This window comes from Dipodomys ordii, unplaced genomic scaffold, assembly GCF_000151885.1.
Source record: "Dipodomys ordii isolate 6190 unplaced genomic scaffold, Dord_2.0 Scaffold170, whole genome shotgun sequence".
In the NCBI taxonomy this organism is placed as follows: domain Eukaryota; kingdom Metazoa; phylum Chordata; class Mammalia; order Rodentia; family Heteromyidae; genus Dipodomys; species Dipodomys ordii.
Genome location: NW_012267386.1, coordinates 2424642 through 2436501, shown reverse-complemented (window position 1 = coordinate 2436501; position 11860 = coordinate 2424642). Strand labels below are relative to the sequence as shown.

Genomic DNA, 11860 nt, shown 5'->3' with positions numbered 1-11860 from the left:
CACACACACACACACACACACACACACACACACACACCCTCTCCTCCACTAGCCTAAACACAGAACCAAGCAGACAACAGGTAATAAAAGGGAGGAATAGTCAATGTAAAATGTTAAACATAACAAAGTAAGACAGAAGTATTACCCAGTTATCTCTGAGAATATATTTTAAGTTACTTTTTCTTTCCTTTAATGAATTGCAATACATTCTGGCTGTTCAGTATAATCATGCTAATCATGTGAAGGTAGATTTTTTTTTTAATAATGGTTCCAAGAGCGCTCTCAACCAGTTATATCAAAACTTGAGAAGAGAGGATTAAAAACAGATCTTCATTAAAAGATTACGATTACTGAAAAATGACAATGAAATTCCCTGGTAAAATAAATATAGGCTAATAAATTTTTTTTTTTCCGATTGTAGGCTTCAACTCTGGGCCTGGGCACTGTCCCTTGAGCTCTTCAGCTCAAGGCTAGCGCTCTACCATTTGAGCCACAGTGCTACTTCTGATTATCTGGTGATTAATTGGAGATAAGAGTCTCAAGGATGTTCCTGCCCAGGCTGACTTTGAACAGTGATCCTCAGATCTCAACCTCCTGAGTAGCTAGGATTACAGGTATGAGCCACCAGCTCCCAACTAATAAAAATGTTTTTTAAAAGAATTCAAGAATTTTTTGTTTTGCACCAGTACTGAGTCTTGAACTCACAGCCTGGTGCTGTCCCTATAAGGTCCACTCCTGGATAGCCAGCAGACTCCACCCTCCTTGCAGCCAAGTCTCCCCCTATTACCTACATTGCACAGACAACTGGCACACCTGGAAGAGGTCATATCTGCATCTGTTGAGGTCACATCTGGATTCCATGTGGCCACATCTTTCTCTGCCCCTACCCTAGATAAGGCCTAGCCCAGGGCTAGATGCTCTCTTTCCCAGCCACGAGGAGTGCTAGCATGTCCTGGTGCCAGCTGGAATGATGAATAAACCTACCCCATACCGGAATACCACGTGCATGGTACTGTTCTTATTCGGCAACCTCTTTAAAAACCTAACAGTCCCTTCATCTTTTTGCTTGAGGCAGGACTCTATCACAACCTATACCTCAATTTTTGCCTTTTTGCTGGTTAACTGGAGATAAGAGTCTCATAGACTTTCTTGCTCAGATCTCAGTATCCTGAGTAGCTAGGATTACAGGCATGAGACACCAGCATGCAGCAAAAATGAATATATAAATATATAACATATGAATATATATGTGTATATGTCACTGTGTATCATAGAAATATGAAATGTTATGTATCATATGTTATACACAGAGAAAAGTACACAAAGTTTATATACTCATAAAACCACCACCTGTCTATATTGTATTCTAACATCCTGGTGATGCCAGGCCAGGCAGGAAAAGTTGTGAGATTCTTCCAATTAGCCAGCAAAAAAACAGAAATAGAGCTGTGGCTTTTGCATTCACAGCTGGCACTCCACTACTTGAGCCACATGTCCAGTCTGGCATTTTTCTGGTTAATTGAAGATGGAGTCTCTCAAGACTCTATCTGCCCTAGCCGGTTTTGAAGTGAGATCCTCCAAGATATCAACCACCAAGGGCTAAAGGTGGCTCAATGGTAGAGTGCTTGCCTTGCATGCATGAGGCTCTGGATTTGATTCCTCAGCACCACATACGCAGAAAAAGCTGGAAGTGGCGCTGTAGCTCAAGTGGTAGAGTGCTAGCCTTGAACTGAAGAGCTGAGGGACAGTGCCCAGGCCCAGAGTTCAGGCCCTACAACCGGGGAGAAAAAAAAAAAAAAGATATCAACCACCAGAGTAGTTAAGATTACAAGGGTAAGCCTTTATGTGCCCAGCTTTAGTTTTCCTTTTAAGTTCCAATTGAAGGATTGACCCCCATCCTATTGTCCCAGGCCCATACACACACCAGGCAAAACCCCAGGTATGTGTGAACTTGTTTGAAGTACAGGCAATTCACCTAAACCCAGCTGTAAATATCCCATTGTGGGCCCACCTGAAAGGCCCCCACCTTCCTTGACCTAGTGGCTTTTTCATTAACTTCTGCCTCCTTGCTCAGACCTCCTCTAAAAAAAACCCAGCTCCTGTCCCTACTCTTGGGCATAATCTCCAAACCTCGGGAAGGTCTGTGCTCCTCGCCGTTCATCAATCAACAGTCCTCGCCTATTGATGATCGAGTCCGGCCTATTCCTTTTCTGTTCTCTTCCATTTTCCTAACATCATTTTTTTTCATTGTTATTGTAAGGATGATGTAAGAGGGGTTACAGTTACATAAGTCAGGTAATGAGTACAATTCTTTTTGGACACTGTTAGGTAAATTAAATCAGCAGCCCAGGAAAGAGAGAACAGCATGTGGTATTCAGGCAAGGGAAAGGTTTATTTTTGAGCTACAGGTTGCCTCAGGTCAAGTTTGAAGCCCCTGCAGCAGAGATTAAAAAAAAAAAAAAAGATTGAACCACAGCCAGGCCACTACTAATGGGGAGGGGGAAGCCCACACCCAATGCAGATGTGACCTCAGGGAGGGGGGAGGTGACTGCCTCTAAGTGTGCCACTTACCTAGCTGAGGCAGGTACTAGACAGACACTTAACCAAGAGGAGGGAGGAGTCTGCTCTGCCTTCCCAGGGTGGACCTTACAAATGTCACCCCTTCTCTTGCTCTCTCAGGTTTGACCCCCACCTCCCCGCCCCCAAGTCGTGTAGTTCTTTTTTTTTTTTTGGCTGTGGCTTGAACTCTGGGCCTGGGCTGTCCCTCAGCTCTTCAGCTCTACCACTTGAGCCACAGCGCCACTTCCAGCTTTTTCTGTGTATGTGGTGCTGAGGAATCGAATCTAGGAGGGCTTCATGCATGCAAGGCAAGCACTCTACCACTGAATCACCTTCCCATCCCCTATAGTTCATTTTCAACATAGTGTCTAGTGAGTTTCTGAATTAGTATGCTGAATTAGTTCACCCTTGTTCCATAATTTCTGTGCTCCCCCTTATCATTCCCCAAACAGATAAACTTACATAAAGACAAAAGGTACATCAGAAAGAATGCTAAGGAAATGGAAAGACTGGAAAAATTTTATTAAGTGAAGGCAGACCAAAAGAGACATAGATTGCATAGTTCCCTTCATTTGTTGTAATTAGAATGTGCCTACAAGTAAAAAACTACACTGGGACATGATAAATTATATAGGATTCTAGACATTCACACAGTGAGACCCAAGGAGGGGATCACAATCAATGCATATGATTATACAAAAGATGTTTATCAAAATGAATGCCAAAAAATGGAAACAAGAGGGTTTTTGTTTAACTTCCAATTTCTTTTTTACTGACATCTTCTAAAACAGCTCTTCAAGTGATTCTAATGCTTAGCCCTGTCTGAGAAGTCCAGGTACAAGTCTGGTAGGCAAAAGATAAATGCCTTCTCTCTATCCTTAGTTATCTTCACTTATCTTCTGTGGGAAAATACGTTAGCAGTCCAACAGCCATTTCACAATTTTCCCAGAAGATTACACTTCAACATTAGGCTTGAGGTTTCCCTTTGTCACATTTGATGTGCAGAGGCCTGGCTCAGAACATTTCCTGGTTAATACACAGTAACTGTGTTTGAATTGTGGTTGAACTATGTGACCTCAAGCAAGAACTTTAATCCTAGCTACTCAAGAGGCTAAGATAGGAAAAAGAGAAATTCAGGGGCAGTCCATGTAGAAACATCCACAAATCCCCATTTCAACCAAGAGCTGAGTGTGTGGCATGTACATACCATTCCAGCTACATAAAAAGTGTAAACAGGAGGGTGGTTCCGGATGCCAGCTGGCCTGGGCAACAAGGAGGCCCTATGTGAAAAATTACAAAAGCATAGATACAACCTAAATGATGGAATAAATAGCAGTTCTCCTGCCTCAACCTTCTGAGTAACTGGGACTACAGGTGTGTACTAGCATAACTGTCATGAATGGGACTCAAGTGATAGAGTGCTGATCTAGCAAGCCTACAGGTTTTCAGATCAAATTCCAACACTGGCCAAAAAAATAAAAAATTAAAACAAAAACCAGGCAGTCTCAGATTGGCTCTGTAAATAAACTAATGAGAAAAAGAAAGGCTTATCATATGCATTAAATTGAGAAAGAGACTTTCACATAGTAATAATGGAAGATATTAAAGTGAAGGAAGAGCTTAAATTTTTTTAATTAAAAAAACAAAGAAATCTGCCAGCCAGGAATCCTAACTACTTAGGAAGCAGAAATCTGAGGATCTCTGTTCAAAGCCAAGAAAGTCTGTAAGACTCTTATCACAGGCTGGGAAGGTGGCTCAGTGGTAGAGTGCTTGCCTTGCATGCATGAGGCCCTGAGTTCTTTTTGTTTTTGGGGGGGGTGGGGGTCCAGTCGTGGGGCCTGAACTCTGGGCCTGGGCGTTGTCCCTCAGCTCTTCAGCTCAAAGCTAGCGCTCTACCACTTGAGCCATAGCGCCACCTCTGGCTTTTTTTCTTTTTTTGCTTATGTGGTGCTGAGTAATCAAACCCAGGGCCTCAGGCATGCAAGGCAAGTGCTCTACCACTGAGCCACCTTCTCAGCCCCTGAGGCCCTGAGTTCTATTCCTCAGTACTATATAAGCAGAAAAAGCTGAAAGTGGCACTGTCACTCAAGTGGTAGAGTGCTAGCCTTGAGCTGAAGAGCTGAGGGACAGGGCCCTGGCCCAGAGTTCAGGTCCCATGACTGGCAAAAAAAAATAAGACTCATCTCCAATTAACCACCAAAAGGCCAGAAATGTAGCTGTGGCTCAAGTGGTAGAACACTAGCCTTGAGCAAAAAAAGCTCAGGGACATGACATGAGTTAAAGCCCAGACTTTACAAACATTTGCGGAGGGCAGGTGCTGGGAGTTTATACCTGTAATCCTAGCTACTAAGGAGGCTGAAAACTGAGAATATTGGTTCTGAGACAGCCAGGAGAGAAAAGTCTGTGAGCGTTTTATCTCCAGTTAGCAAAAGCTAGAAATGGAGCTGTGGCTCAAGTGGTAGAGTGCCAGCCTTGATCAAACAAGGTAAGCAAAAGGACTGAGGACCAGAGTTCAAGTCCTGTATATGAACCCAAAATGTATTTCTCAGCAGTTGTCAGGAATCTAGCTTCACTCCTTAGTCCTCTGGAAGAGGATTCATTTTATGAGGTGTAATTAGATCTTATGATGTAGCAAGTGGAAGGAAAAAAGTTCATCAAATGATATTCCAGAGCAAACTACCAGCATCAAAAAGTTACACTCACAGTGTAATTCTCAAGAAGCAAGTGACTTGCAACTAGAGGCATGGCCCTAGTGGTATATCACCAGCCTTAAGCAAAACAGACAAGCAAGGAAGGGCTCAAGGCTCTTGAGTTCAAATTCTATTTCCCACACGCAGGTGCAGGGGTGTGCATGCCGCGCGTGTGTGCGCACGCGCGCGCACGCACACGCACACACACGCACACACACACACACACACACCCCTTCTAAATTTTCCTCTTTATTATGTTACTAAAATCTACCTCAGATTTCATGTTTCACCACAACCACCAAGTTCTAAAAGAGAAATTTGGTCTTCATAATTCCATTTTCCTTCTCTGTGCCTGACTTAGCCCAGGGGGTTCAAGCACATCACATACGGTTTCAGACCTGCGACTTGGCTGTGAACATAAAACTGAAGCATGCACTTAATTTCAGTGAAAATCATATGACTGCCAGACAAGCACAATTACTGTGTGTTTAGAAAAAAAAACAAACTCCTACTAACAAACCACCAGCTCTTGCTAAAACTCTTTCACCAAACACATGACCCGAGTGAGATGTGGAGTCACGTTCCAACTTGTAAGAGCATCTAGGTTTGGTAAGTTTTCAGGGCCCCTGGCCATAAAGTCTTCATTTTTCCCCAAGCAGAGGGAAAGGGGTTCCATTTCAATGTGTTCAATGAAAGCCACGAACAAGCTGTGCACAGCTGCCTCACGCCTGTAACCCTGGCCCCTTCGTGAGGTTGAGCGCTGAGGATCGAGGTTCAAAACCAGTCTGGGCAGGAAAATCCACTAACGCCCTCAAAACAGAAGTGGAACTGTGGCTTAAGTGCTACAGTGCCATCCTCGAGCACAAACATCTCAGGGAGACCGACTAGGCCCTGAGTTCAAGCCCCAGTACTGGCAACGAGAGAGAGGAGGAGGGAGAGAAGGAAAAGGACAGGGAGAGGAAGAGGGAGATGGAGAGGAGCATCACAAACATGGCTGCCTCTGGGAGCTGAAAATTTAAATCCAAGAGTTACTTATCCTCTTTTCCCCAAGAGGTCGTCGGGGGGTTCTGCGCTGGAAAGACCCCACGTCCATTCCGCTCGCCAACTCGGAGCTCGGCACCGGTGCACCGGCGTCCCTGACGCCGCTTCCTGTGCCACCGAACTGCTCCGACCTGCCCGACATGCAGCACCCACCCGGGGACGGGGAGGACTTACGGGTGCTGGCGCTCCCGACGACCGCGGCTCCGGCGGGCACCCCGCTGGCCGCTACCAGCACGGCGAGCATCAGCAGCCACGGGGCCTGCATGGCCACCTGTGCCCGCGCCGAGCCCGCGGGGGACACGAGGCCGCGGCGCCGCCCCACGCCCTCCGGCCCGCACCCGCCCCTCACGGCCCACAGAGGGCGGCGCTCCCCGCCTCCCCGCGACCGTGCGGCGTCCGGACAGCGCAGCGCGTCCCTGCGAGCTCGTGCGCGGCCGGGGAGCTCCACGTGTTCGTTTCTTGAGGGGTGGGGGCAGCGCGGGGCTCGAACTCCATGCCCGAAGCTGTCCTCGAGGCTGGCGCTCTACCACTTGAGCCTCAGTGTCACTTCCGACTTTTAGGTGGCTATTTGGAGGTAAGCGTCTTTGGAGGAATTTTCTGCCCGGGCTGGGTTCGAACCGCGGTCCTCAACCTCGTGAGGTGGCCACAGTCCAGCCGTGTAGGCGAGGCGCCCGCTTTCCCGCTGGACCCCGCCAACGCCACAAGGCGACCACAGCTCTGAACTCCAGCACCCGGCCGCCTCGCCCCGCCCCTTTCTAATTCCGGTGCGCATAGAGAGGGAGGGGCCCCGCCCGCCGGGAGGAGGGGGAGTCTCCACCTTGACCCCGCCCTATCCAAGAACGCCGCTCGGTGATTGGCTGAGACAGGTACTATAACCACCCAATCTCTCTTGAGCGGCGGCTCTAGCTCCGGTTGCGTGCGGGAGCAACATGGCGGACCGCCTCACGCAGCTCCAAGACGCAGTGAACTCGGTGAGGACTTTCCCCCGGCGTGTCTCGGCCTTTCTCTACTCTGGCCTCACTTGAGCCGGAGAGACAAGTTCCCGGAAATCCCCGGGGGCTGCCAGGGCGGCTTGAGGGGCGAGCGGAGGGAGGCCTCAGCCCACGCCTCCGTGCGAGCCGCCGTCTGGACCGGCTGGTCGCGGCTGCTTGTAGTTCGGGCTGTTCGTCCAGTTGGCTTTTCCTGACCGGTTCTGGTGTCCTTGGCTGTGATGTTTATGATTGGATGGTCTTAGTCACTGTGTCCTGGGGTGGGCGTGGCCGCGGGGTTTGAGGTCTCGGCCAGGCCAAGCGTTTGGTCCGTTGTCTAGCTTTATGATGGTGAGTATTCTGACCCGAGTATTTCTATTTCTTTTGTCTGCGTGGGCTTTGGGGATTTTGTTTCGTTTTGTCTTTGGCTGGTTGGTTGGTGCGGGGAGACTTGAGGTCCAGGGCCTCAGCCTCCGAGTGGCTTTTGCTCACGGCTAGCGCTCTACCTCATGGACCACACTTCCACTTCCAGCTTTTTGCTGGTTAACTTCAGCTAAGAGTCTCGCGTACTTTTCTGCTTGTGCTGGCTTAGAATTGTGATCCTGAAGCCGAGGACCGTGGCTCGCTCCTGTAATCCGAGCTACTCAGGAGGCTGAGATCTGAGGATCACGGTTCAAAGCCAACCAGGGCAGGGAAGTCCGTGAGACTCTTACCTCCAGTGAGCCACCAGAAACCCGGAATTGGCGCTGTGGTTCAAGTAGTAGAGCAATCGCCTTTTGCTGAAGAGCTCAGGGATAGCGTCCAGGCCGACAAAAAAAAAAAATTGGTTAAACAAAAAAGAATTAAGCAGATTTCTGTTGTTAGAAACATTTATTTCTTAGTGTCATTTTGATTGCAGTGTAATGTCCGAAGAAGGTGCCTATAGAAAATTACCCTGAGTGAAAAACCCGAATGCCTGGGCCCCTCACTAGTTCTGATCTTACTTGGCATATTTTGGAGTTGCACTTTTGATTTTGTTTTTGTTTTGTTTTTTATTTTGGGTCCGGTCATGGGCTTGAACTCTGAGCCTGGGCTCTGCCCCTCAGCTCTTCAGCTCAAGGCTAGCTGCCACCGCACCACTTCCGGCTTTTTTTTTTTTTGCTTATGGGTGCTGAGGAATCGAACCCAGGGCCTCAAGCATGCAAGGCAAGCGCTTTACCACTGAGCCACCTTCCCAGCCCCACTTTTGAAAAACTGATTTTTCTCTATGTAAATAGTAAAGTGATAATAATAGAGCCCAGCACTGAGATCTGGTATCATAATGCTAAGCCAGCACAGGCAGAAAAGCCCTTGAGACTCCTATCTCCTGTTAACCACCAAAAAGTCGGAAGTGGAGGTGTGGCTGAAGTGGTAGAATGCTAAACTTGATCACTCTTGAGCCAATGAGAGCTGCAAGGTCTGAGTTCAAGTCCCAATACCATCACAAAACAAAAGCAAAAGAAGAATAAAAAATCCACTGCCAAAGTAAGTATTTTTCTTTTTTTTTTTTTTTGTCGGTTGTGGGTTTTGAACTCTGGGACAGGGCAGGGTCCCTCAGCTCTTCAGTTCAAGACCAGTGCTCTACCACTTGAGCCACAGTGCCACTTCCAGTTTTCTGAGTGGATTATTGGAGATAAGAGTCTTATAGACTTTCCTGCCCAGGCTGGCTTTGAACCTCAATCCTCAGATCTCAGCTTCCTAAGTAGCTAGGATTACAAGTGTAAGCCACCAGCACCCAACTTAAAATAAGTATTTTTTAAAGTTTGTTGAAAAGTCAGTTCCATGACAAGTATTGTGTGTAAACATGATAGAGATACACTGAATGTGACATAGCTTTTCCATCATAAGGAGTTCAGAGAGAACAACTGGTAATAGTTGTACAAATACTGTGATTTGTGTAAGTGCTAAAATCATCTCATTTTAGGTTCTTTTTGCTATGAATTAATTGTTCCAGTCTGCTTTATCACTTGACAGACAAAACCACTGGTTTATTCTATGTTCCTCATTACATCTGGTTTGCTCCACATTAGGGAGGATCTGTGAACTCACAGGGTTCACACACACAGTGTGCTCATATGAGTTTACCAAATCCAGCTAGCTAATCATCCTTCAGTGCAGTCTTACTGTCCTCAAAGTTAAAAGACATGTATGACTACAGGGAAAATTTTCCTAAAATAACATTTTTCCACCCACTATCCTTACAGTTTGATTTGTAAACCTCAAAGGAGTATCTCCCTGAGAGGTGTTGCCTGGCAACTCAGGCAGTTAATCCAAGGGAGACTTGACCTTGGTGAATTATTCATCAACATTTAGGAGCTTCAAGCTCTCACATTTTGGTTCTCCCCTTCTCCTTCTCCCTCTCCCTCTTCTCCTTGTCCTCCCTCCCCCTTCTCCCTCCTTCCCCTCTCCCTTCAATCTTTTCTTGTTTGGTGCTGGTCCTAGGGCTTGAACTCAGGGCTTGGACCATGTCCATGAGCGTCTTTCTCAAGGCTAGTACTCTACCACTTGAGCCAATGCTCCCATTCCAGATTTTTGCTGTTAATTGGAAATAGGAGACTCATGGACTTTTGTGTCCAAACTGGCTTTGAACCACAGTCCTCAGATCTTAGCCTCTCATAATTGGGATTAGAGGCCCAAGCCTCTAGTGCCTGGCTAACCAGTGTTTTATGCTCTACTCATTTCAAATCTTGATAATAATACAAATGTTTCCTCTTTACCTTTTATTGTTACTGTTCCTGTCTTAGTCCAATTATTACACACCAGTAATATTAAATAGCCTGTTTCATTTTCTAGTTTACAATGTTTTACCCTGCTCAAATCTGAGGGTGCTGAGGAATTGAACCCAAATTTCTCTATAGGTACCTTACATTGGGCATCAAATTTCATGGCTTTCAAGGCAAATCTCACAACTGCTAGGCTGTGTGAAAGCTTTTATTTTCAATAAACTAAGCCAAATAGGTTTCATTTCCTACTACTCCCTCATACTTATGAAATTATTAACTTACTCATGTCTAAATGTCCTTACTAATGTTTTGCTACTTAAGATGCAGTAAGTGTTCAGATCTCCATAAAGAACACAGTTCCAGTTTTCTAGTGGTTTATTGGAAATAAGAGTCTCACAGACTTTCCTGCCAGGGCTGGCCTTGAACCATTATCATCAGATCTCAGCCTCCTGAGCTAGGATTACAGACATGAGCCTTGCTGCACATCACTTTTTTAATAATAATTTTTAAAATTATTTTAAAGGAAAATATGTTTTGAGCAATAGATGATAATTTGAGCTTGGAGAAGACCATATCTGATTTCTTAAGGTACCATTTTAAGCAGTTTTTTTTGTTTGTTTGTTTCTGTCAGTCATCGTGCTTGAACTCTGGGCTTGGGTGCTGTCCCTCAGCTCTTCAGCTCAAGGCTAGCGCTTTATCCCTGGGCCACTTCCAGTTTTCTGAGTGATTTATTGGAGATAAGAGTCTCATAGACTTTCCTGCCTGGGCTGTCTTTGAACTGTGATCCTCCAATCTCAGCCTCCTGAGTACCTACGGTTACAGCCGTGAGTCACCAGCACCTGGCTTCTTAAGCAGTCATTTTGTTACATATATTTTGCACCAATATTCACCATTACAAGCAAATTATCTGCTTGTTGCTTAAAATAAATATTGGCTTCTTTTTCTTTCTTTCTTTTGTGTGGGTTATAGGGCTTGAACTAACTAAGGGCCTGGGTACTGTCCCTGAGCCTCTTTGTGCTTAAGGATAGCACTCTACCACTTGAGACACAACACTACTTCTGGTTTCTGAGTGGTTAGGTGGAGATTAATAGTCTCATGGGGACTTTTCTGCCTAGGCTGGCTTTGAACTTCAATCCTTAGATCTCAGGCTTCTGAGGAGCTAGGTTTACAGGTGTGAGCCACCAGCAACCTGTGCACCTTTGTCTTTGTACTTTATGACTTTTTCTTTCATGACTTGATTAAAACATTTAACCCAGGCTGAGTAATCAGTGATTACTATGTTTCTGGGTTCATTCATTAGCACTGATCCAAAATCAATCATTTCGAGTAGTAATGGCTTCTTTTACACAGAATTACTCCTTTCTGTGAGAGGCTTTCAAATCACTATTTAGAAAAATTATTGCCATAATGGAACAAACCCTTAAAATTGATACATCTTTTCTAACCTTGACCTGTTTTATTTGGCCCAAGCTTGCAGATCAGTTTTGTAATGCCATTGGAGTGTTGCAACAGTGTGGTCCACCTACTTCATTTAATAACATTCAATCAGCAATTAACAAGGACCAGCCAGCTAACCCCACAGAAGGTAAATCATTTTCTTAGCATTTGTGTTTTCTTAAGAAAGTCAACTTACAGGTTTTGTTTCAGTGTCACTGTTGGGCAGTTTTACTACAGGTTTTGTCATAAAAGAAATTAATTGATGGCTGGGTAGGTGGCTCTGTGGTAGAGTGCTTGCCTTGCATGCATGAGGCCCTGGGTTCGATTCCCCAGCGCCACATAAGCAAAAAGAAAAAAAGCCGGAAGTGGCACTGTGGCTCAAGTGGTAGAGTGCTAGCCTTGAGCTGAAGAGCTGAGGGACAGC

General features: G+C 45.8%; 2 protein-coding genes across 2 annotated transcripts in view; one reads left to right on the top strand and one right to left on the bottom strand.

Annotated features, from left to right (window-relative positions):
• Positions 1-6599, bottom strand: part of Tm7sf3 (transmembrane 7 superfamily member 3) — a 61028-nt gene extending 54429 nt beyond the window's left edge. Inside the window, exon 1 of the mRNA XM_013033479.1 lies at positions 6465-6599. Within this exon, the coding sequence (XP_012888933.1) occupies positions 6465-6555 (91 nt within the window). The 5' untranslated portion in view covers positions 6556-6599. The remainder of the gene's footprint in view (positions 1-6464) is intronic.
• A 590-nt stretch (positions 6600-7189) lies between these two features.
• Med21 (mediator complex subunit 21) overlaps positions 7190-11860 on the top strand; it is an 8702-nt gene continuing 4031 nt past the window's right edge. Inside the window, exons 1-2 of the mRNA XM_013033482.1 lie at positions 7190-7261; positions 11470-11584. Of these exons, the coding sequence (XP_012888936.1) occupies positions 7220-7261; positions 11470-11584 (157 nt within the window). The 5' untranslated portion in view covers positions 7190-7219. The remainder of the gene's footprint in view (positions 7262-11469; positions 11585-11860) is intronic.